This window comes from Alosa alosa, chromosome 15 (genome assembly GCF_017589495.1).
Source record: "Alosa alosa isolate M-15738 ecotype Scorff River chromosome 15, AALO_Geno_1.1, whole genome shotgun sequence".
In the NCBI taxonomy this organism is placed as follows: domain Eukaryota; kingdom Metazoa; phylum Chordata; class Actinopteri; order Clupeiformes; family Clupeidae; genus Alosa; species Alosa alosa.
This window is the reverse complement of record NC_063203.1, coordinates 15,589,154-15,610,233: the sequence shown is the minus strand read 5'-3', so window position 1 is coordinate 15,610,233 and position 21,080 is coordinate 15,589,154. Positions and strand designations below refer to the sequence as shown.

The 21,080-nt window shown below is 43.7% G+C and overlaps 1 protein-coding gene across 1 annotated transcript; it reads right to left on the bottom strand.

The window, feature by feature from the left end:
* Window positions 1-260: 260 nt before the first annotated feature.
* Window positions 261-20,467, bottom strand: urb1 (URB1 ribosome biogenesis homolog). The gene is given in 40 exon segments (XM_048265360.1): window positions 261-568; window positions 802-1,416; window positions 3,183-3,427; window positions 3,590-3,796; window positions 3,919-4,028; window positions 4,171-4,314; window positions 4,614-4,720; window positions 5,141-5,252; window positions 5,511-5,671; window positions 5,851-5,953; window positions 6,344-6,512; window positions 6,792-6,855; window positions 6,955-7,065; window positions 7,632-7,822; window positions 8,005-8,063; window positions 8,152-8,338; window positions 8,488-8,692; window positions 10,138-11,017; window positions 11,632-11,802; window positions 12,063-12,278; window positions 12,457-12,659; window positions 12,990-13,160; window positions 13,326-13,464; window positions 13,793-13,909; window positions 14,022-14,141; window positions 14,535-14,647; window positions 14,803-14,925; window positions 15,029-15,164; window positions 15,401-15,574; window positions 15,984-16,121; window positions 16,380-16,505; window positions 16,507-16,576; window positions 16,707-16,834; window positions 17,381-17,506; window positions 17,639-17,724; window positions 17,816-17,912; window positions 19,319-19,448; window positions 19,558-19,709; window positions 19,828-19,967; window positions 20,161-20,467. Coding segments are annotated over 40 exon segments (6,867 nt in total). The 5' UTR covers window positions 20,294-20,467; the 3' UTR covers window positions 261-380.
* Window positions 20,468-21,080: the final 613 nt, after the last annotated feature.

Sequence of the window (21,080 nt, the reverse complement as noted above, 5' to 3'; positions counted from 1 at the left end):
CTCAAATGAGTGGTTATGGGCTAGGTTCATGTGGGCCCTTGAGACCAACATATAAACATTTTGTCATCTTTGGTGCAATGGTTTGGGTAGTTATGTAGCAAGGCCCATGGGGACCAAACGCATATTTTCTGTAAATGTCTAGTGGGGCTACTGACTGACAACTCCTATAAGAGCGCTTAGTGCTAGCAGCAGTCCTACTAAGCTAGTACAATATTCCTCAGTGAGGTAAAATGCCAGGTCGCACACACAGAGTGCATACAGTTTGTTAACAATCCCTGTTAACAGTCAAAGAAATACAGTACATCCATGTACAGGATACAAATTAAAAACACAACTGAATATATTTGGACATGATTTTACATACATTCAAAATAAAGGCGTCACGTTGACATGCTTGAGTCCAGGAGAGTGAGGATTTCTCTGCAGAGGTCAACCACATTTGATTTGGACTTATTCATTTCTCCTTGGTCCAACGTCACTAGTTTGACATGCGTCAAAAACAGCTCAGCAGACTCCACACCACTCCACAACTCATGGATGTACAGAGATAGCAGCAGCAGGCCAGCTTCTGTGGGACAGTGTTCAGATGTCAGAGGACAGTATTTTTCATGTAAGGCTAGACAGCAGGCAGTACCTCAGGACCATTTCATATTTACACTGACACTGACCAGATAACAAGTTAACTTTGGATGATGTTATGCAATTTCCACAAAATTCTAAAATCCTTAAAATTAACTGGTCTCTAATGGCAATGACATTGAAGTCTGCTCACCAGCACATATAATCATGTTTCAGCCTTACCTCTTCCTGTATGGTCATCTGTAGACTTTGGTAGGCAGGTGGTGACCACTGCCTGATGCAAAGGTCCCATTGGGACACCTTGTGCCTCCAGTAGCTGAAGCATGATGCTGGTGAAGAGGCTGAGAGTTTCTTCTCGGCTGAAGCACTGTGTTGGATCTCCACACTCACAGGCCTGGTGGTAGAGCCTAAGGAAGTCTATTTTTACGGCCATATCAGCCATGAGTGTATCGATCACGCCTTTGTGGGGCAACACGACCGTATGTACCCATTTCAAGAAGCTCAACACATTGTTGCTATCGTATGTTGATAACGCCAACGTCCGGAGCGTCCATCTGACGAGTAGACTAGCCGCTGAGTGGGACATGCAGACAGGTTCAAGGCATTTAGTTTGAGGCACTTCTGAATTGGTTTGGGGGGCAGTAGAGGGCACAGGCAGAGTCCGAGGTGCAGGCTCCCAGTGTGTGAAGATGTTCCTCAAGAGGGGTTTGCACTCGTCCAGGAGGCTCTGATCCCGTTTCTCAGACTCTCCGTCCGTGTCTGCCTGCTCTTCCATGCGTGAGCGCAAAGCCTGTTGATGCATGGAACTTTTGGCTCGGCCTCTTTCTCTCCCAGCACCTGCAGAAGAAATCATCATTATTGCTATCTCTCTCTACTACAAACTACCATCCTTCTATTCGAAGACAGACAGCTGAAAGCAGCCATATAATGTACCACCAACATTGCCCCTTGAAGTTGTGCTTGATGTGCTTTCAGTGTTCACTGTATACTTCATATCAGCAGGGGATATGGACTGTGAGTTATAAGGGCCTCAAACTACTTCAGTAATTTTATGGTTGTACCGACTAGGGCTGAACGATTTATTGCATTTGCGATAATATCACGATTTTCAAACCGCAAAGGCTGCGATTACGCTCCGTAATATGTGACGTCACCAAAACACATTTATACTTGGGCTTGCCCACGCGCCACCGACTCTTCACACCGACCACTAAAGAAGCAAAAAACATAAACAAGAGGACCAGCTAACAGTGTCAATAAAGGTCTGATCAGTAGAGCTACTTTGGTTAAAAATAAACCTCTTCATTACCTTTTGCTCGAACCTGCCATGTCCCTGGCTAAGGCTCTAGGTTAACTGCTGATAACTTTGCCTGTTTAAAGAGTTTTGTCTCCGCGATTGGCTTTGTTGTGATATGAACAAACTAGTTAATTTGCATGCATGCGTATTGCACTGCGGTGTTGATGATGCTAACCATTAGTTAACACCAAGCGGAACGCTGCAACAATCTACAGTAGTTTGTTCCGATTCACGTGCAAGTAGCCTACAGAGGAGAGGAGCAGGTCTGTGTGTCTGTGCGCGTGTGCGTGTATGGAGAGCACAGGACAAGGAGAAGCCGTGTCAGTGCCACTGCATGTAGACCTAACTGTTAACTAACGAAAGAAGATCATATCTACATGAAATAGAAACAAAATAGAAATGTATAAGAATCATTAAATGTTTACAAGGCTGGAAGTTCAACAAATATAGGTCTACTAATGTGATTAAAATAGTTAAAGGGACACCAGGCAAGCCTGATGCTTTTTCTCTACGAAATTCCCCCTCGCTCGGTCTAAAGCTCTTTTCCTTTTCTTTGCATCTCTGCCATTATACACACGTTTGCAACAATCGCTAGCGTTTCGTTAGCCTCACTCTGTGCTGTGGATGCAGGATGGAAACTGAAACTGCTTTGGTCGCCGATACACTGAACTTGAAAGCGGGATATTCTTCCTACAGGCAGTAGGGGCGGGCGAGAGAGTCATCATTCGCCCTGTAATGAGTCATTTAACCATATACCGACTTATGAAGATGAGTAATTAACACGAAAACGTTGCCTGGTGTCCCTTTAAATAAAAAATATTTCATTCATCAATCTTATTCAATGACCTAATGCCATCATAACATAGGCCTGGGCTCCAGGAAAGAACAGTTTATGTTTAACTTATCTAATTTTGTGTTGCTCATACTACAGAATAATATATTGCTTGTCTTTGTTGAATAAGTCAGAAGATAAAAAGATTAAAAATAATCGCATATCGCATCGCAATCGCAATATTGGTGAGAAAAATCACAATTAGATTTTTTTTCCATAATCGTTCACCCCTAGTACCGACTGAATTACCCAAGGACATTCAATTTCATTCAATTAAAAAAATAACAGATGGGGCGCTGTGGCACAGCAGGCTACAGCACCCATACCATGTACAGGTCCAAGTGCCCACGGGGACCCAGGTTCGAATCTGACCTGCGGTCCTTTCCTGATTCCCACCCCATCTCTCTTTCTCCCACTTCCTGTCACTCTTCACTGTCCTGTCCCCCCCACCCCCCAAAAAAACTGATGTCTCACCAAAAACGTCTTTGAGTTGACATGCTGTGGCCAGGCCTTGCAGAGTGTTGAGGAGAGCTGTGTCACGAGCCAATGTTCCCCAGCGATGGAGCAGGGAGAGGACGTCCAAGCTGGAGAGGAGCTGGGCTTTCAGAGTGAGCCAGCCCGCTTCCGAATGGACTCCCAGAGCTATCCCACGATGCATCAAGACAGAGGATAGAGTCTGTAGGAAAGGTTTCAGCTGAGGGGCCTTCACACCTGCTGTCCTGATGTGTGAAGACAGAAGGACACACACAATTTTAGGAATTCGTCAAATATCTGTGAAACAAACTGTACAAACCTTTACTGAGTAAGTCTATGTTCTTACGTTAAGGTTGTTTACTTTTACAAAAGCTAGAATTCTTTTAGAATTCTGCTAGAAGTCTTACTTGAGGTGTTTGATGACACTCAAGAGCACACAGAGGAACTCATTGATCAGCGGTAGGGGAAGGCACTTGACCGCAGGCTGAGGTTTGTCCTTATCTTCTGCTGCAGAACTGCTCTCCTCTGCCCTGCTCTCTTTCTGGCCCAGATTAGTGAACCACAGCGTGTGTGCCAGGTCCACAACAGCACTGAGTAACCTAGGATCCACAAACCTATAAACAGGAAATATAAACAGGAAACATTGTGACACTGTAACAAGGATTTTGTTTTTGTATGCTTTGAGTACACAGATAGAGAGGTATGGTAACCTATAGTGTGCTTGTGTGTGCTGTACCTTCTCTCCAGCACCTGCATCAGCCATGTCAGAAGTCCATGAGCCTTAGTGAGATTATAGGCTCCTTTGGTAACATGGGCAGTTTTCCTCAAAACATTTATAATCAGAATCTATGGGGGAGACACAACAACATCAGACAATACAAATTAATGGTTGTAAAATAAGGTGTGTTAAACTCACATTAAAAACAGCATTGTTAAACAACATTGCCTTGAGTTCTATTGAGTCTGTGCGTCTTTGTTAGCATTGTACCTGAGTGGACTCATCACACAGCGGGCTGCAGCAGAACCCCAGTAGGGTGTGGTAGAGGCCCTGCTGGTCGCACAGCTCGTAGCAGTATCTGTCCGCCACACCTTCCTCCAGCACGCTCAACATCCACTCCCGCTCCACTTTGTGCTGAGAGCAGGGAAAAATAAACAGGCAATCCATCAGCCGTGCACAAAACCACATGCACGTAAGCTCCAAGGCTGGAACAGTCAACCCGTCTCTTTCTGTTGATAACATCGCAAGAACAACATGCTCAAATAGCAAGGGTGACAAGTCTCCTTCACCTCTGCTAACAGGAAAACAAAGATGTAACCGCGATTGTCGGAATACACTTCCCAACTGTCATGCAGTTCCAGATAAGCACATGATGAGGGAGGACCATATCAACTGGAAATACAAACACACATGCTATCTGGACCTCCACTTACCTCTAAATCAGAGCTGTAAAAGAGTTTGAAGAATTCAGGGACGCGCTTAAAATCCAGATACTGGTGTCCCAGGAGGAATTTGTTGACAACCATGTACATGTGTTCCTCTGGATCACAGAATACACAAACACATCAATACATCTTACTACTTACCTCACTTACTACAAGTGGGCTACAAGAGCCCTCGCTACAAGTGCAATATGACTGATATTCATGTAATGTCACTCATATCATGTAAACCATTAAAGGATAACTGGCAATTTTTCACATAGAGTAGATCTCACTGAGTACTGTCAGTGCAAAAATGAAGGAAAAAAAACCCCGGTGAGCTTGAATTGCTGCAGCCAACAGCTGGAGCAGACAGACAGCTACAGTGCTATACTCTGGGAACAAAAAAATCGTTTAGTTTTTTTTAATACCGTCAGTACTCGGTGACCTTGAGAAACGGATCTATGTGGAAAAATTGCCGGAGTTCTCCTTTAAGATCAGAATAAGCTGAATTCTGCTTTCTGGGGTAATAAACCCACCAGGTCTGAGCATCTGCTGAGCCACTTTGGCCACATAGGTGGTCAACACGAAAGGCACTCGAAGGTTCTGTTGCTTAATACCATTCTTCACTGTGTCCAGCAAATACAGAAGCTGAAAAATATGGTCAACAGAGGATTCAGAATATAATGGCTTGCAAATATTTCAGGTAAGAATGTTGGCAATAATCATGTAAATACTGATTCTGATTCTAAATGAACTGCTATCAATAAAAAGGTATTATATTAAAATATAGTCAATACCATATTAATCAGTCATATATATATATATATATATATATATATATATATATATATATATATATATATATATATATAAAGATATATATCTATATATCTTTATGCTATGTACCTGTCTCTTCCCTTTGAAGCGAGCTGCTTCCAGATGCTGGTAGTAAGAGCCCAGCACCTGGTACGCAGCTGCCCTCAGCTTGGGGTCGTAGCTGCTCAGGGAGGCCACAGTCACCCCGAGGGCATGGCAGGACACAAACTTCAGGCAGTCAATTACACACTCTGGAAGAGATTAAAACAGAGTTGATGACTTAAGTCACAAAATTAGCTGTTGGAAGTCCCAAACAGGAATTCAGTTTATGTGAACCTGAAAAGCATATACATTTATCCCATTTCAGATTTTATTATCCCCAAGAACATGTCTGGCTCAACAAAATCACCCCACCGACAGACAGACTCACCTGGTCGCAACATGGCACTGAAGAGAGGCAACAGGAAGCAGGGGTCATACAGGTCAGTTAAGTCCTGGTCTCCTTCTGGTTTATAAATCAGCTCCTTCCCTTCCTACAAGACCGCAACCAGTCAGACAGTCAGTCAAGACACTCTGAGAAAACTGCGTTCCTCTACCCCACAAAAACAGTCCTGGCTCCTACTATTGCCAAGCAATGGAAATGTCACTCCGCAGCCAAGTTCAGTGAGAGGCTTTACATCACAATAATTACTCCATTTCTCTTGCTTAGAATTAATAGAATGTTCACATCGGATAATTAAATGCAAAATGCAGAGTGATTTATAGCTGTAAAGAGAATTGGAGTGAGTATATCCTGAGAAATCACCATACATCGTGACTTATGGAATGCCTGTCGTCCAATCAGAAGACCCGACCTAACTCGCATAATAGATGACACATTCTGAGGACCTGCGCTGGGTGTGCAGGTGTACTCCGTGGTTTACCTGTGGGATGATGCGGCGCTGCTGGGGGAAGTGGCTGACCGTGTGCTGCATCCTGGCAGGGATGAGCAGGGCCAGCATCTCCTCTGAGCTGGGCTGCTGCCACAGCGACGGGCCCATGCTCATACGGGTCTTATGGTGCTCCACCGCTGCAGGGCCCCACAGCATGCACCTAGAGATCAACCACACAAATACATAAAAGCTCATGACTGCATACAAAGACAGGATGCATACACACTACATAGCAGCATAGCAGTCTATTGTGCAAAACAGCCACCACGGACAATGAAAGGTATTGTGTAATTTATTCACAAAGTATATACATTCACAAGATACAATATGTTGCGTCTTCAAAATGGAATTGAAATACTAATAACGTACTACCATCACCCACAAATACTGGGAACACAGGCAATGCCTTGCATACCATGATGGACACTATTGTACTTACTGAAAGTCCATGAGACTAAAGCCATTCTTCTCATATTCCTGAAGCAGGAGGAGCAGCTTCTGATCTGGAAACATGACCCCACCCAGTGCACATTAACCACGGCTATCACAGGGCTTAAGACATATTTATAACCACAGGAGATCTCGGGGGATCAGTGACAGACCTGCAGTGCTCAGCGTGGCTCCGTAGGCCCCCAGCAGAACCACAAAGTGCCGCATCTCACACACCGATGGGCATTTCTTCACCAGCGCGAACGAGAGAGAGATGAGAGCCTCTGAAATACACAAAAACACACATTGCTCAGATGAATAAATCTAAAGGAGTCACATGTTAATGACTGTTTCTACGGAGAAGAAAAATGCAATAATTCTCTTCCCAGGGTTGGACAAAATTCTGGGCAACCACAGCCTTAATTCGAACTATCCATAAAAATCAAAACGGGAATATCCGGTCTTGGACATCTGCGATGTGAGAAGTAAATTGAGTGATAGGTTATTTGGCACAAGGCTTCCTGCAGTTCATCAAGCCATGCGGTTAGCCACACACAGCTATTATTTTGCTACAGCTTCTGAGGCTTTAATCCTGTCATCAGTCAGAAGGATAGCCATATTCTGATGCTTTTGGCCGACTGGCCAGTCAACCACTGTGCTCAAGACCGCTACCCTAAGTGATGCATAGGGCTTAACTCCATCTTTACGGTACATAAATCAGGGAAACGTTCATACCACACAACATCTGTCAGGTATAATACTCACAATGTAATATTTTTCCTCCCTGACTTACAGACATACAGATACTGTATGAGAGACAGCAGCAGTACAGTTATCCACTGTGTCATACCTTTAACCTGAGGACTACTGCATAGCTCCTCCTCTGAGCCCAGCATGGAGGGCAGGAAGAGGGAGTGGCTGCTGGACATCATGTGGATGGTGGCCAGGGGCAGCAGGCCCTTAGGGGGGTCAGAGTCTCCGTACAGCAGCTCCACCAGGCTGGTTAATGTGTTCACTAGGGCATGGTGTCTGTAGCGATGTCTTCAGATGGGGAAAGTTATTTGGTTACGGATAACACCAATTTATCACAAATTATACTGGTAAAATATCACATTTTCATATTGGAGATTTTTTCACATAGTTGTATATTAGATGACAATCATTGTTGTGTTGTTTTATCAGTGCTATGGTATTACAGTGTTGACCTTCAATGATACACTTACTTTAGCCCCGATTTCACAAAACTATTCCAGTCAGTCACTGTCACATGTTCTTGAGACATCTATGAGCAAGGCATAACATTGAGACAACATGAATAATATGTATTGTCATAATTATAATATCTAACTTTGTACTGATTCCATATTTACCACAAGTCCCTCCAGTCTCTGTAGAATGGCCTCCTCCTGGTCTAAATTGGCACTCTCCATCTCTTTACAGCTGCTGTACGAAGCAATCAACCACCGGAGGGCAGCCCTGAGCTGGGACTTTCTCCAAGACTCCAGAGCTTCAGGGCTGTCCTCCAGCTTAGCACTGATAGCATCTGCTAGCTGCCACCTGCAATACGAAACAGCGGAAATGAACTTGTTTGCTACCATTGGTTTGCTGTTGTTAACTTAATAAATTACTTAAGAATGCCTAATCACTCATTTCAGTACAGTAAAAAAAAAATACTTAGGATAACATGCGTGTGGCTGGAAGATTACCTTTCAAAGCTCTGTGGTTTCTGGAGGCTGGCAGTGAGGTCTGACATCAATGTGAGAACATCACTAGCTTTGGTTGCCAGTTTGATTAGGTTGGAGAGGACCTCCACAAGCAGGCCCAGCGTCTCCCCCACCTCAGTCCCCAACATGGTGCTCCAAAGGGGGGCCAGCAGAGTCTGCTGCAGGGCCGTGAGCACCGCTATGCGCACTGCAGGACACAGATAGGGCTCATTACAGTAGACGATGTAGCAGCAAAGGAATTTAACAGCCTAATGATGTGAAAGAGTGCAGATGCATGTACAGGCAGCGATGAGACATACCAAGCAAGAATATATGGGTATGTTTCGGTACATTAATTTATTAAATGAAAATTTTCATTGAAGTAATCTTTTAATCTAGGACTATAAGTTTATTTCACGTACAAGAAACCGCCCACTTAATCCACTAAGAGTTCTAATCAACTAGATATGTATCTGAACTGTAACTGTATTTACAATAGTGTGTCCACTAGCCTATATCATCGGCATTATCAGATCATCATTCAGACAATTCAGACTTATCCTGGTTGTCCCCACATGGAATACTCATTTAGGGGCAAATTCTCCCATGTGCGTAAGGATGCGCAAGTAAAAAAAAACGCGTAAGTAGGCGCTTTTCAGCCTGCGTGCATTCTTCCCTTCACTTGCGTGCCATGGAGCCAGTTACACACTTTGAAAGGAGCTACTCCAAAATCCAGGCGTTTCTTATGTATACAACTCTTGCACGCATTCTCCCACTGACTTAGGCACTTTTCCAGCTAAGCACTTCTGAGGGCTGTATTAAGGTCGAGTGCCACTACAAGGTGGAACAGCATATTGCTCGATGGCGGCAGTAGGCCTAGTTCTAAATACATGTAGGTTACATAAAACGAATTTGGTGCTTACCATGCTGATACGGCTTTAAGTTTTTTCCCATTACAGTGTCACAAGGTGGCATATTTCCTGACATTACCTTATCAATGAGGCTACATTGTTAAATAGGGAAAACCTTGTTATATTCACCCCGTTTGGATATTTGGAGCTTATCGACTGTGCACCTTTAGATTTAACTTGACGTTAAGTCATCATCCCATAGCGAATCTGTCCATTTCTTTCCAACTTGACCGATCACTGATTGATCCACTTTTACAGACACCTGCACTATTGTCGAGCAGCCATTCTCTTTTATATTCTCCTGTCTCTGATTCCTTTCTAATGGTGATTGATATTGTTATGCCAGTTTCTCTATCTGTATTTGAAACTGCAGGTGTCAGTCTACAGCTTCGTTAGTATAGATAAATTGATATTATGAGAGGCAGCTGCCTACATTTTACTGTAAGCCGTTCGTTATTCAGTTCACCTTGCTTACGTTTTCAAAGTCAAAGACTGGACTGGAGAAAGTCCACATTCCACGTTTTCATATCAACCTAAATTAACGAGGTGTTGGATCAGTCTGGTTCTATTTTAAATAATACATGCCACTTTCATAAGGCCGCCTTGATTTTGAAATTGTGGGTGTGACAGAAGCGGGAATGGGAGAATGCGCACTGAAGAGTGCTGAAAACTGAAAGTGTGTAAAAAAGGGACTGGGAGAATTTGGCCCTTAGTGAATAATAACGAGTGTTCCTTTGCTAACCTTCAGAGGGTCTGGTAGGGTCTTCTCTGGCAGCCACCTTCAGGTATGCGGACAGCAGGGTGAGAAGCCCCTGGTTACGCATCACCTCCTCCCCCAGGCCCGCCGTCTCCAGGCACCAGAGCTCAAAGCGCAGCCTCTGGGTGGAGCAGTTCTGCAGCAGCAGTGAGCCCACTGCTTGTGTGGAGCTGCCATCAGCGCCCCCGCCTGGCTTAGTGCAGTACAGCAGCACATCTGTCCGCACCAGCTTGGCGCTTCCGGGGTCGGCGGTCAGTGCTTGGAGGAAGAAGTCCTCCAGCGCGGTGCTGCGGCAGGACGTGAGCAGCGTTGCTAGGCCACCAAGGTGTGCGCGGGACAGATAGAGGGCGCCATCTTGCGAGGGGCTCTCGGTCAGCACCTGCAGCGCCGCCGCACCGTACACGCTCAGCTGTGACCGAGACTCTTCCTTTGTGACATCATAATCGCCCGTAGCAACCGTTGCCACAACAAGGCTCTCTTTAGGCAAGAGTAGCAGGGCAGAGACGACCTCTTTGAGCCCAGCCACCTCCATGTGTTTGTGCAACGCCAACAGCGCTTTCAGTGCCAGGGAGTCCTTGGCATGGCTCTTGGCATCAGGCTTCTCCGCCACCACCTCCAGCTCCTTTACCAGTGCCCGCTGAACAGCTGAAATATAGCCTCCGATTAGGTCCAGTGCATCCAGCTGACTCAGGGTTACCACTGCGGCCTGGAGCAGTGAGAGGATGCTGTCGCTGACCTGGGCACACAGGGCCTTGAGCTGTACAGGGTTGAGGGAGTGGGCAGGCAGGGTGCCCAGCTCGAGGGCAAAGAACCACTGCTCCAGACACGGGTGCTTAAAGATGGTCTTCAGCACAGTCAGGACCACCTATTATAGCCAAGACAGGGGGATGATGAGCAGTAATACCACATGCAGAAAACAAAGAAGCAAATGATAGTAGTCAGACTGTTATGAACCTTGATATATAATGTATATAACATTATTTGTGCTACAAAAGTATTAAAACATCTAAGAGAAATCAAATGTGTAATGACCTTTCCCTTAAAGCAACACCAAAGAACTTTTCCTCTGTTGCACGCACGCTATTTGTTTATCCAGCACTGGCTTTGCAAATAACGATGTCCGAAAAGGTAGATTATGCTGCATGATTTTATGAAAGTATGATGTATTGCGACATCAGATGCAAGTCAAATTTCTAGTTTCTTATGTCTCATTCCATCGAACTACAGATCCGCTACCCGATCTGGCAAACTTACATAGTGCGGTTATAGCCGATAGAGGGCCGCGAAGCGAATGCAGAATTGCCGTTCACCCTGTTACGAGTTGATTAACCACTGAAACGATTTTGGAAACATTATTTTAAGGTACAAAAAACTCTTTGGTGTTGCTTTAAAACATGCACAAAACATCAGTTCACATACAAGCATGTATGCTGTACAACATAATCATTAGTTTGTGCCAGAAAGACATCGGTATCACACCTCATCTTTATTGTCCTTTCCTCCAGGGCTGACGTCCAGGAACAGCTCTTCCCCCTCCTGACCCTCAACTGCTTTAGGCTCCGCGGTCTCGGACTCCTGCAGCTTCAGCACCACAGCCTGCAGCACCTCCATCAGGCTCCCCACAACAGACACACCTGTGCCTTTAGGAAGCTAAGGACAAACAAGAGCAATGACTCATTCAAACTGCAGCGAAAACACATCAGGGAACAGACATTTAAAGATGGGTACAAGCAGTACAGTCTATCGCCAGAACTGGTACACCATGGAAATTGAAGTTGCATAACAGAGCCAACAACATGCTCCACTGAGATCAGCAACAAACGCTACCACTGTACAAGCAAACAATTATTATATGGACTTTTTAAGAATTTAAAAATGTACGATTTTTCCGATCCTTCATGAGGACCTACCGTGCGGAGGTTCTCCACAGTGGACTGGACGTAGAGCAGGAGCTGACAGACTGCAGTGGGGAAGTGCGAGAGCTCCAGGGTGGCCAGAGACTCCTCCACGCTCTGCCTGAGTTCATTCTGGAGCAGCGCAGTGGGACCCTGACTGTAGGCAGCCCTCATCACAGCAGAGACGCCAACAGGAGACAGAGCAGCACTGTCCCTTTTCGACGAGGTGAACTGTGAAGTATGATTGAAGGGACTATGAAACCACAGTATCCATTATGTGGTTTTCTACATCAAAAAAAGGAAAAAAAGTCTCTAGACCTACAACACTCATGTACTTTTGATAGAACAGCCATGCTACATGTACAAATGTACATAAAAGCAATAAAATGCTTGGAACTCCAAATCTTACCAGTGTTTCCTGAGATTGCTGTGGAAGCCATTTTGAGTAATACTGATGGAACTCTATGACAGAGGGATGAGGGGGTCCTTTGGCCTCAGTGGACGTGTGCAGCTCTTTGTCGTACTGCTGCAGGGTCAGACAGAGGGCCAGCGGGTCTCTCTGGCAGTGGAGGACGTCACAGAGCACCGCTGACAAGTACTCATACAGCACACCTGTGGGACAGAACTTACTTCAATACTGAACCCAAGCATCTCAACACCACAGACAATATTCATTAACACAGACAGGCAGTCATACAGAAATATCTTGTTAACAGGACACCAAGCAGAAAATGAAGCAGTGTGTCACTCAACTCAACTCAATTTATTTCTAACAATCATAGATGGTCATATATCTTTCTCAGGAAAAATAGGTTTGAAACTCAATGGCTGACTTGAAAGACTAGAAGTGAACGTATTGACAGACTAGGTAAATGCAAATTTAAACATGGCTCATAAATACGTCTTTTTCTGCCATGCATTCATGTGGTGGTTAAAGAATACCTTTCTCCTCTTTGTATGCTGCAGGGAGGTCATTCCGTGCCTCAAGAACAGCAGGCACTATGGCACTGAAAGGGAAGCTCTGCATGATGAGATCATCAGTAAGCGACGGCCCCAGCTGCTCGATCTCACCCTCACTGCCCTCCATGATGACATCAACCATGTCCAGCACATCTAAAAAGATAACATGATAATTAATGTAAGAAATAGCACAATTCACATGAATTAAATATGACAATATGATAAATGTGACAGTTAAATATGACAATATTGACCATAAAAATGATACATTGCCAATACTCTGTCTGACAATAATAAGATTGTCAGACAAGTTCTCACCATCTATGTGTGAGATGGGGATGCTGACGGCATCTCCATCCTGACCACTGAGGTTGGCCTGCAGGTAGGCTGCCTCCTGCACCAGGCTGGCTGCCTTATCTGTGTATGTGTGTGGGTTACACAGCAGTTTCACCAACACCTGAGTGCATACACACAGATACATGAATATACCAGTACACACAGAACACAGTGAAAGGCACAGTCTCACATTAAACATCAAGCAAACAGATTGGGTTATATAGCATTTGCTGATTCAAGTAATGGCGGCATCTAGTGGTCTTGCACAGAAACAAAAACAAATGTTGACTTCTAAGTTATGAGGAGTCATTTAAATCCACAACAATTAGAGACAGTTGACATTAATGACACCCAAGTTCCATATGCATATATTCCATATGTACCCAATTAAGTCCCTAATAGTGAAACATTTAGACAGTGAAATGTGTGGACAGATGGAGAGGACTCACCCTGTCCAAGAACTGGATGACTGGCTCCTGGTGGGAGGGCTCCAGACAGGCCAAGCGATCCAGCCACAGCTCGAGCTCTCGCCATGTGTGCTCGAACACACCACTGTCCTTGAGAACCTAAAACACACACGCACATTGTTTTTGATGACTCTCCCCACCACACACACACACACACACACACACACACACACACACACACACACACACACATAACTTTACCAAAACGCACCTTGAGAACGAGCATTCTGGTGGAGGTCTTCAAGTGGCTGGTGTTACTGCTGGCAAACATCTTGAGAATCAAATAAAAGACAGACTTTTCCCCACCAGCAGATTCTGAATCTGATGTGTCCTGCGAAGACGTAAGATGACACAGGAGAATCATTAATCGTGGACGGTACATGTTTAGTTCAGTTTATTAGTCAGGGGCCATGCACGGTTCAAGCCCTGTACCAGAGTTAGCTATTCAGCTAATTCACATCTATGGTCCCTGGGCAAGGGGGATATTTTCATGAGTTTTGGAATGAAAATATCATTACATGGTACATGAGTTTTGGCATGAAAATATTACTTGTACATAGGCCATAGAATATCTGAAACTTTACAGTAAGTTGAACTTTGAATGGCACGCCTGTAAAGCTGACATGTGTTTCCTGGAAAGTATGGCTGTTTTTGGTTATGGTTGTTATGGTTGTTGGTGTATGGTTACTGTTGTTTGGCAAGCAGGCAAATATTGAGTTTCTACCTGAACACGGAACCAGGAGAACTTGCTGGCAGGAAGTTCTAAAGCCAGCTGTAGGATCTGATACTGTAGGATGGGAGGCACCTCATCCTTCATGCCCTTCTCTGAGACGATACCTGAAGATTGAAAACATATCAAATATCAGACTTTAGATACAATAGAGATATTAGACAGAGTAGACGTATCTGTTCTTCTCATCTTTACTTGACTTTAGCTCGTTAAAAAGCTTGACTCTCAGTCCACTAAACATTGGGCATTTCTGTTCCAGTACCTTTCAGGAGTTTGCTGAAGTCAAAGCGGCTCTGACTGACCAGGTGGGGTACCACCCTCTGGTACAGACACATGACCTGGAGGATGACCGCTTTCAACAGGATCACCTGAGTCTCATCTCCACCTGAAAGATAAGGACACAGTGAGAATTAGTAGGGAAACACAAAGAAAACATTCATACCTTCACAAAAATGGAGTATCGTGTGGACACGGACTCTGAGGAGTACCTTGGGTTTCCGCCAGAGTTTCCTCTGCTTCTTCATTTTTCTCCTCCGCTTTAACCTTTCCACCATCTCCCTCAACCTTTTCCTTCTTTGTCAGTAACTGCCACTGGTACACAATGCTCGTCATGTCTGGTAGAACCTACAAACGTATGCAGATTATTATGCTTTCCTTCCAATAAATGAATGTGGTAAAATTAGCATGATTATAAATAAAAAACACCCAATGCCACATTTAGGAATTATATAACACTTGGATGAATTAATTAATCATAAAGTGTCTATCTAATCCAGTCTTAGCTTCAGCAAATGATAGACTACACATGGTTTCCGTTTTGATTATAAATAGACGCTTGCTATAACTTATTCCAGCTCTACCTTGCTTAGGGCCTCCCTGTACAGCTGCACAAAATCCTCCATCATGGCTGGGGTGTAGATGTCTGAGCACTGCCACACACTCTTGTCCAGACAGTGCTCAATGTTCTTCAGAGCCCTCTTCAGGATGAAGGACGCCATGGACAAAGTGGTGTGCTGAACCACAGTATTTTTGCACTGTTAAGAGTAAAAGCCAATACATGACGCACACATTAAAAACCTTTCATCTATAGCCTGAGCACTTCAAACAACACTACAATAGTCACTGGTGGCAGACATCCACACAGACCACATGTCAATGAGGCCAAGATAAAATTAACTACAATAGGGCGCCCATGCAAGCTTAACCAAAACACAGAGCAGCAGCCATGGCGCTTGAACATCCATGGGGTTGAAATCATAACTGGCAGGATTGCTTTACTAATTGCTTCACTAATTGCTGTTCTAAGGTTCCACCACAAATGGAGGCATAAGTAGTTAATTGCCAGTACTGTTTTGTTTGAGGTACGCTTTTCGTTTGAACAATGTAGCATGCTGCATTACACGGTGGAAGGGAAATCTAAAATGACAGAGCGGAGGTACTGACGTTCAGGCCCTGAGTGAAGAAGGCTTTATTGCAGACGGGCGGGAGTGAGGTCACCATCACCATGGTGAGCAGACGAGGAAGTGGAATGAACTCTCGTGTTTGGAAGGCTCTGGACACCTCTGGCTGAGCCTCATAGATCTGTGAGAGCACAAAGAGCAGTGAGCCTGGGATTATTATTCCCAGTGTGGGTACTTACAGGCAAGCACATTTCCATTACAAATCACTATTCTTTTCATCCACAGCAGTTAAAATGGGACTTAAGCTTTGTTTCTGCTTTCCATTACACATCCAATATTAAATGCAGAATTTCTCTTAACATAATTTAAAATAGCATATACTGTTATTATAACTGGAAGGGTTAAATGACTATCTTCAAAAACATTTTTGCGGGCTTACGTTCTTGAGGAGGCTGATATTGTCTTGCCATGCGCTTTTCGGGCGGGGTATGAAGGAGTGAACACTTTCTTTCAGGTAGCGGGCCAACACGTCAGGGCTGCTCTTCAAGGTGCTGACCACCAGCTCCGGTGATCAGCTTGTCCTTGGTGGCATCCTTCAGCCCCACCAGGAACTGCAACAGCACTATGTTTCCCGCCCTGGGTCCCAGAACACACATTATTTAAAAAAGAAAAGCAGGTCCCACAAAAATAAATGGATGACTAGAAATGGCTGAAACACATTGAATGTTGTCATAATTTTCTTTGCTCTTAGAACAGTGTTACTTACCGTCCAGCGGTCCCCAGGCTTGGGTCGTGGAAACTGATTCCATGTTTGCGTGAGCAGCACAGGTCTAGCAGGAAGCTGTGAACTTGTTCCCGGACAACAATCTTCCCTGCCTCCTCAGGAGTTCTGGCCTGTTACATACAATCACAACCAGTTTTAATAGGCCTACTTCATTTGTACTCCCTCAAACTATCCAAAAGACAATGGGTACAGTGTGCACAGTGAAGTCCATGAATGTTGACGGGTATGTAATTGCTACATACTCATACAAAATGGTTAATTTATCACTTCATTGTATGAACTAACTACCTGTGGACATACAGTCCAAATTTGCTGAGTTTCTAATCGTTATTTCCATGTGACAAAGTAAATAATGTCATTTTTCCAGAATCCAGAATTTTTTGTTACAATTTCTGGTTTTGGGGAGGATTGAAATACCATCCAAAAAAATTGTATACAACAATCCCTTTCATAAACTAGACATATCAAAGATATAAAAAAAAAACATGGTTGTGTTTTGTTCTACCTCGGGTGGGGGTACCTCAACTTTTGAGGGCTCTGTTTCCTGTACTATATGATTCTGTCTGTTATGTTACTAACATCAGAAACTATGCTGCATGTAAGATGCTCTGACTACCCCTTATGGGACTCAATTTCACAGGCAGGTGGGTCTATACCTCATGGCCTTCAATATCGGAGTCCACTATTCCATTCCATCGGTACAGAGAGGCGATGTGGGATAGGATGGAGGGAGTAAAAAAGCGCACTTTCTGGGTTTTGCTGATAGCCTTGTTTTGCACCACCTGAATGAGAAGGCAGAGGTAACACATCAGACTGTGGAAGGCTGAGAAAACACAAAGTGGTTATAATAATCGTGTGGGAGTGCTTGGATGGGCAGATAAGAAAATAAGAAAATAAATAAATAAATAACTGACCTTTGACTGGAGAGTGGCTAAAATCAGATTTACGATAGAAATTCGGTCTTCTTTGATGCCAGAGCTTAAAATGTCTTGAAGAAAGTCTAAGGATTGAGAGAAAATACATGCTGACAACTCTGTGAAAGTACTGAGGATATGAACACAGTTTCTACTTTCTGTATCATTTCTACGTACCTTTCGTCTCAAGAAGCTGTACAATTGAAGAATTGTCCCCTGAGAGCAGGAATGAAATGGCAAACTGTATGTACACTAGGCGAACATCAGGTCTTCCCTATAGATAAATGAAATGGAATTCATGAGACCAAAAGATCATACATGAGAGTTTTTCAGCAAAGGATTCAATGTATGAAAATAAGATAATAACACCGAATTTGTTTTTTTGTGTTAATATACTGCATACAGGTATAGGAGATATGTGTCACATTACCTAAAATCCATAATCTGCCATCACAAAATGATCAGTGGCATCTCTCATCTCTCAAGATTGACTTTTGCCAAACAGAATGAAGACAATCAACTACATAGTATTGCTTTAGCAAGGCATTCCTTCCAAAGTGATTAGTATGTCTGCCTCTCTAAAGCTTGCTTAATGATACCTAATGATGATCAACAGTCTGCTTTTGATAGGGGTTCTCCCTAAACTGTGTCATTTTGACAAACATCAGTCAGATAAAGGATACAGCCTAAACTAGCTGGGCAGGAAACAAAAAACAGAAGGCAAATGACAGTTTTCACATTGATGGATGCATTAATATATGATTTTGTCAACAACAGTCAAATCAAGTAAGTTCCCACCCAGAGGGAAGACAAACAGAATGTTTTTTTTTGGGGGCCTAGAGGAGGGCTATTTGAGCTTTTTGGCACCATGAGGGTCAATAAAGCTGCTATTTTGTTATTTTGTGACTTTTGTATACAATGTGCTGTGACATTTTATCACAATGTGCCGTGAGAGAAAAATGTTTGGCAAACACTGCTATAAGGAGATAGCACCTTTGGGATGAACTAGAAGAGAGACTGCGAGCCAGGCTTTCTTGTCCAACATCAGTGCCTGACCTCACAGAAATCCTTCCAAAAAGAGTGGAAGCTATTACAACTCCATAGCACCTAAGGATTTACAATTTGTCATTGATGATGTCATTGTTCCTATGGGTGTTGGGCAGGGCAGGCATCCCAATACTTTGTCTATAGTGTATCTCAAAATTTCTCTGACTGCAGTTTCTTCAACTTTAAATGGTAAATGGACTGGATTTATATAGTGCTTTTCTACTTCTCCAAGCACTCAAAACACTTTACAGAATAATGCCTGACATTCAGCGATGGCGGAGGCTACCATGCAAGGCCCCAACCTACGCTTAGGGAGCAGTTTGGGGTTGATTGTCTTGCTCAAGGATACCTTGACCACCTCAAACAACCTTTCGGTTACTAGACGACCACTCTAGTACCTGCTTAGCCTCTACCGCCCCTTGGGACAAAACAAGGCATTTTAGGACAAAATCTTGGGCTTTGGGGAACACTGATTGACATTCTTTCACAATACTGTTATTTTACATTTTAACAATACCATCAATGGATACCATCAATGTTCAGAGTATCATCAATATCAACCTATGCATAAGATGATGTGGGTCACCAGTTGATCAGCGATGATCAGAAAGAGCTAATTCTGGTACTACTCACCATCTTGTTTCTTCTTTGTGCCAGTCCAGATAAAGCTTTACCAAAATAGATCTGGCTGAAGACTTCCCTGGCAGACTCAGGACCCTGTGACACCATAGCGGCCATGAAGGTGAGGCACTGACGGACAAACCTGCCACAGAGGAATGGGGATTACACACACACACACACACACACACACACACACAAACATTTAAAATCCTAATATTTCTCTATGGTACCATAAACATGGCATGGCATACCGTGAGTTCTCCGCGTGCAAGAAAGTCTGCAGTAGTTTCATGTGAGTGGACGCAATCTTTTTGACAATAGTGGAGCCCACCATACTGAAATGAGACAGATCACTCGCTATCCGCAGAAGAATGATCTCCAAGCTCTGCAGGACCAGCAGCATCTGAAGATGCAGATAGATAGAAACAAACATAGAAACAACACGTTGATTTGTGTAGGACAACAGCGACCATACTTCTATGAGCTAGGTTGTGTTGTAAACGTGCCATTATGTTACTCACTTTGTTTTCAACCTTATTTTCTTCCTCCAACAACTTAAGGATTTCGGCACATTCGGCGGAAATTTTGATGTAGCCTTCAACAACATCGTAGAGGTCTGCACACGGTAACTTCTGGGCAGCTTTTACGAAAGTATCCAAACCTGTACCACACATCAACTTTTAGGAGTAGGCTTTAACTTGTGCAACAGTCGTACTATTTGCTTATGATGTCACCTAACGTTGCTTAATGTTTAATTCGAATAACTGTAACACTTTAACTAAAATGTGTCCAAATCTGCTGAAAATATGACAGTCTCTAGCGCTTCTGGTAAATATCAATGTAGTTGCACTTACCTTTCATTACAGTTGTAGGATCCTGCAGCATGCTTTTAAACACTGTTCCGTTAAACTCCAGAGGATCCTTTTTTGATACCTTGGCCGGTGTTCGAGGGACACCTTTACATTTATTCGGGCGTTTCTGCGACATTGTTCTGTTATATCTCGCAAGTATATTATTATAAGGGGAATATTCCCTGCACAACTCTTCTTATCCCGGCTTCACTGACATCACACGTGTGTTTCCAAACAGGAAGTACAGCTGTCCGTTCATGTGTAATACCGGGTAGTTCTTTCCCCGCACTAGAGTTCCGGATGAGAGTATTTTTTGTTGATACGGTATGAATATGTGATTTTACAGGTCTGGGACTTTCAGTATTTTAAACTATTAAGGCGTGTCTTTAGTAATGCCTACACTAACAAGGGAATCTCAATAGGCATGCATTTTTTCATTTTCTGAAATATTTTTGTGAAAGCTTATTTGTTGGATAACTGGCATTCTTCTCCTTAACAGCTAGCCTACTGGAGGCTCTACCAAAAAGTACAGAGAGAAGAAAATGGCCTGCTGTTATAATTGCCTGAAACGGCATGAACATCCCTGAAAGTCTGATGGACATTGGTAAGTTTATGTTAGAGCAACCCCCTCAATTGCTGGTTTGACAACAGCCAGTAGCCTATATGCATCCAGAAAACAATTTGTTATTATCTTTCTTTGACCAAAGGCAATTCAAAATAACAGAGGTGGGCTACATCAGCTGTCACAATTGACAGCTCTGCCGTCAGACTCACATTCCAGGCAGTTTGAGATGTAAAATAACCACCTCCTCCAGCATAGTCACTGTCATAAATGATGAATAGTCATGAACAGATAGGCCTAAAAATACAGCCGAGGCTGGAATCACACTCTGCTCTTTGCTCCAGATAGTAATCTGTTTTTC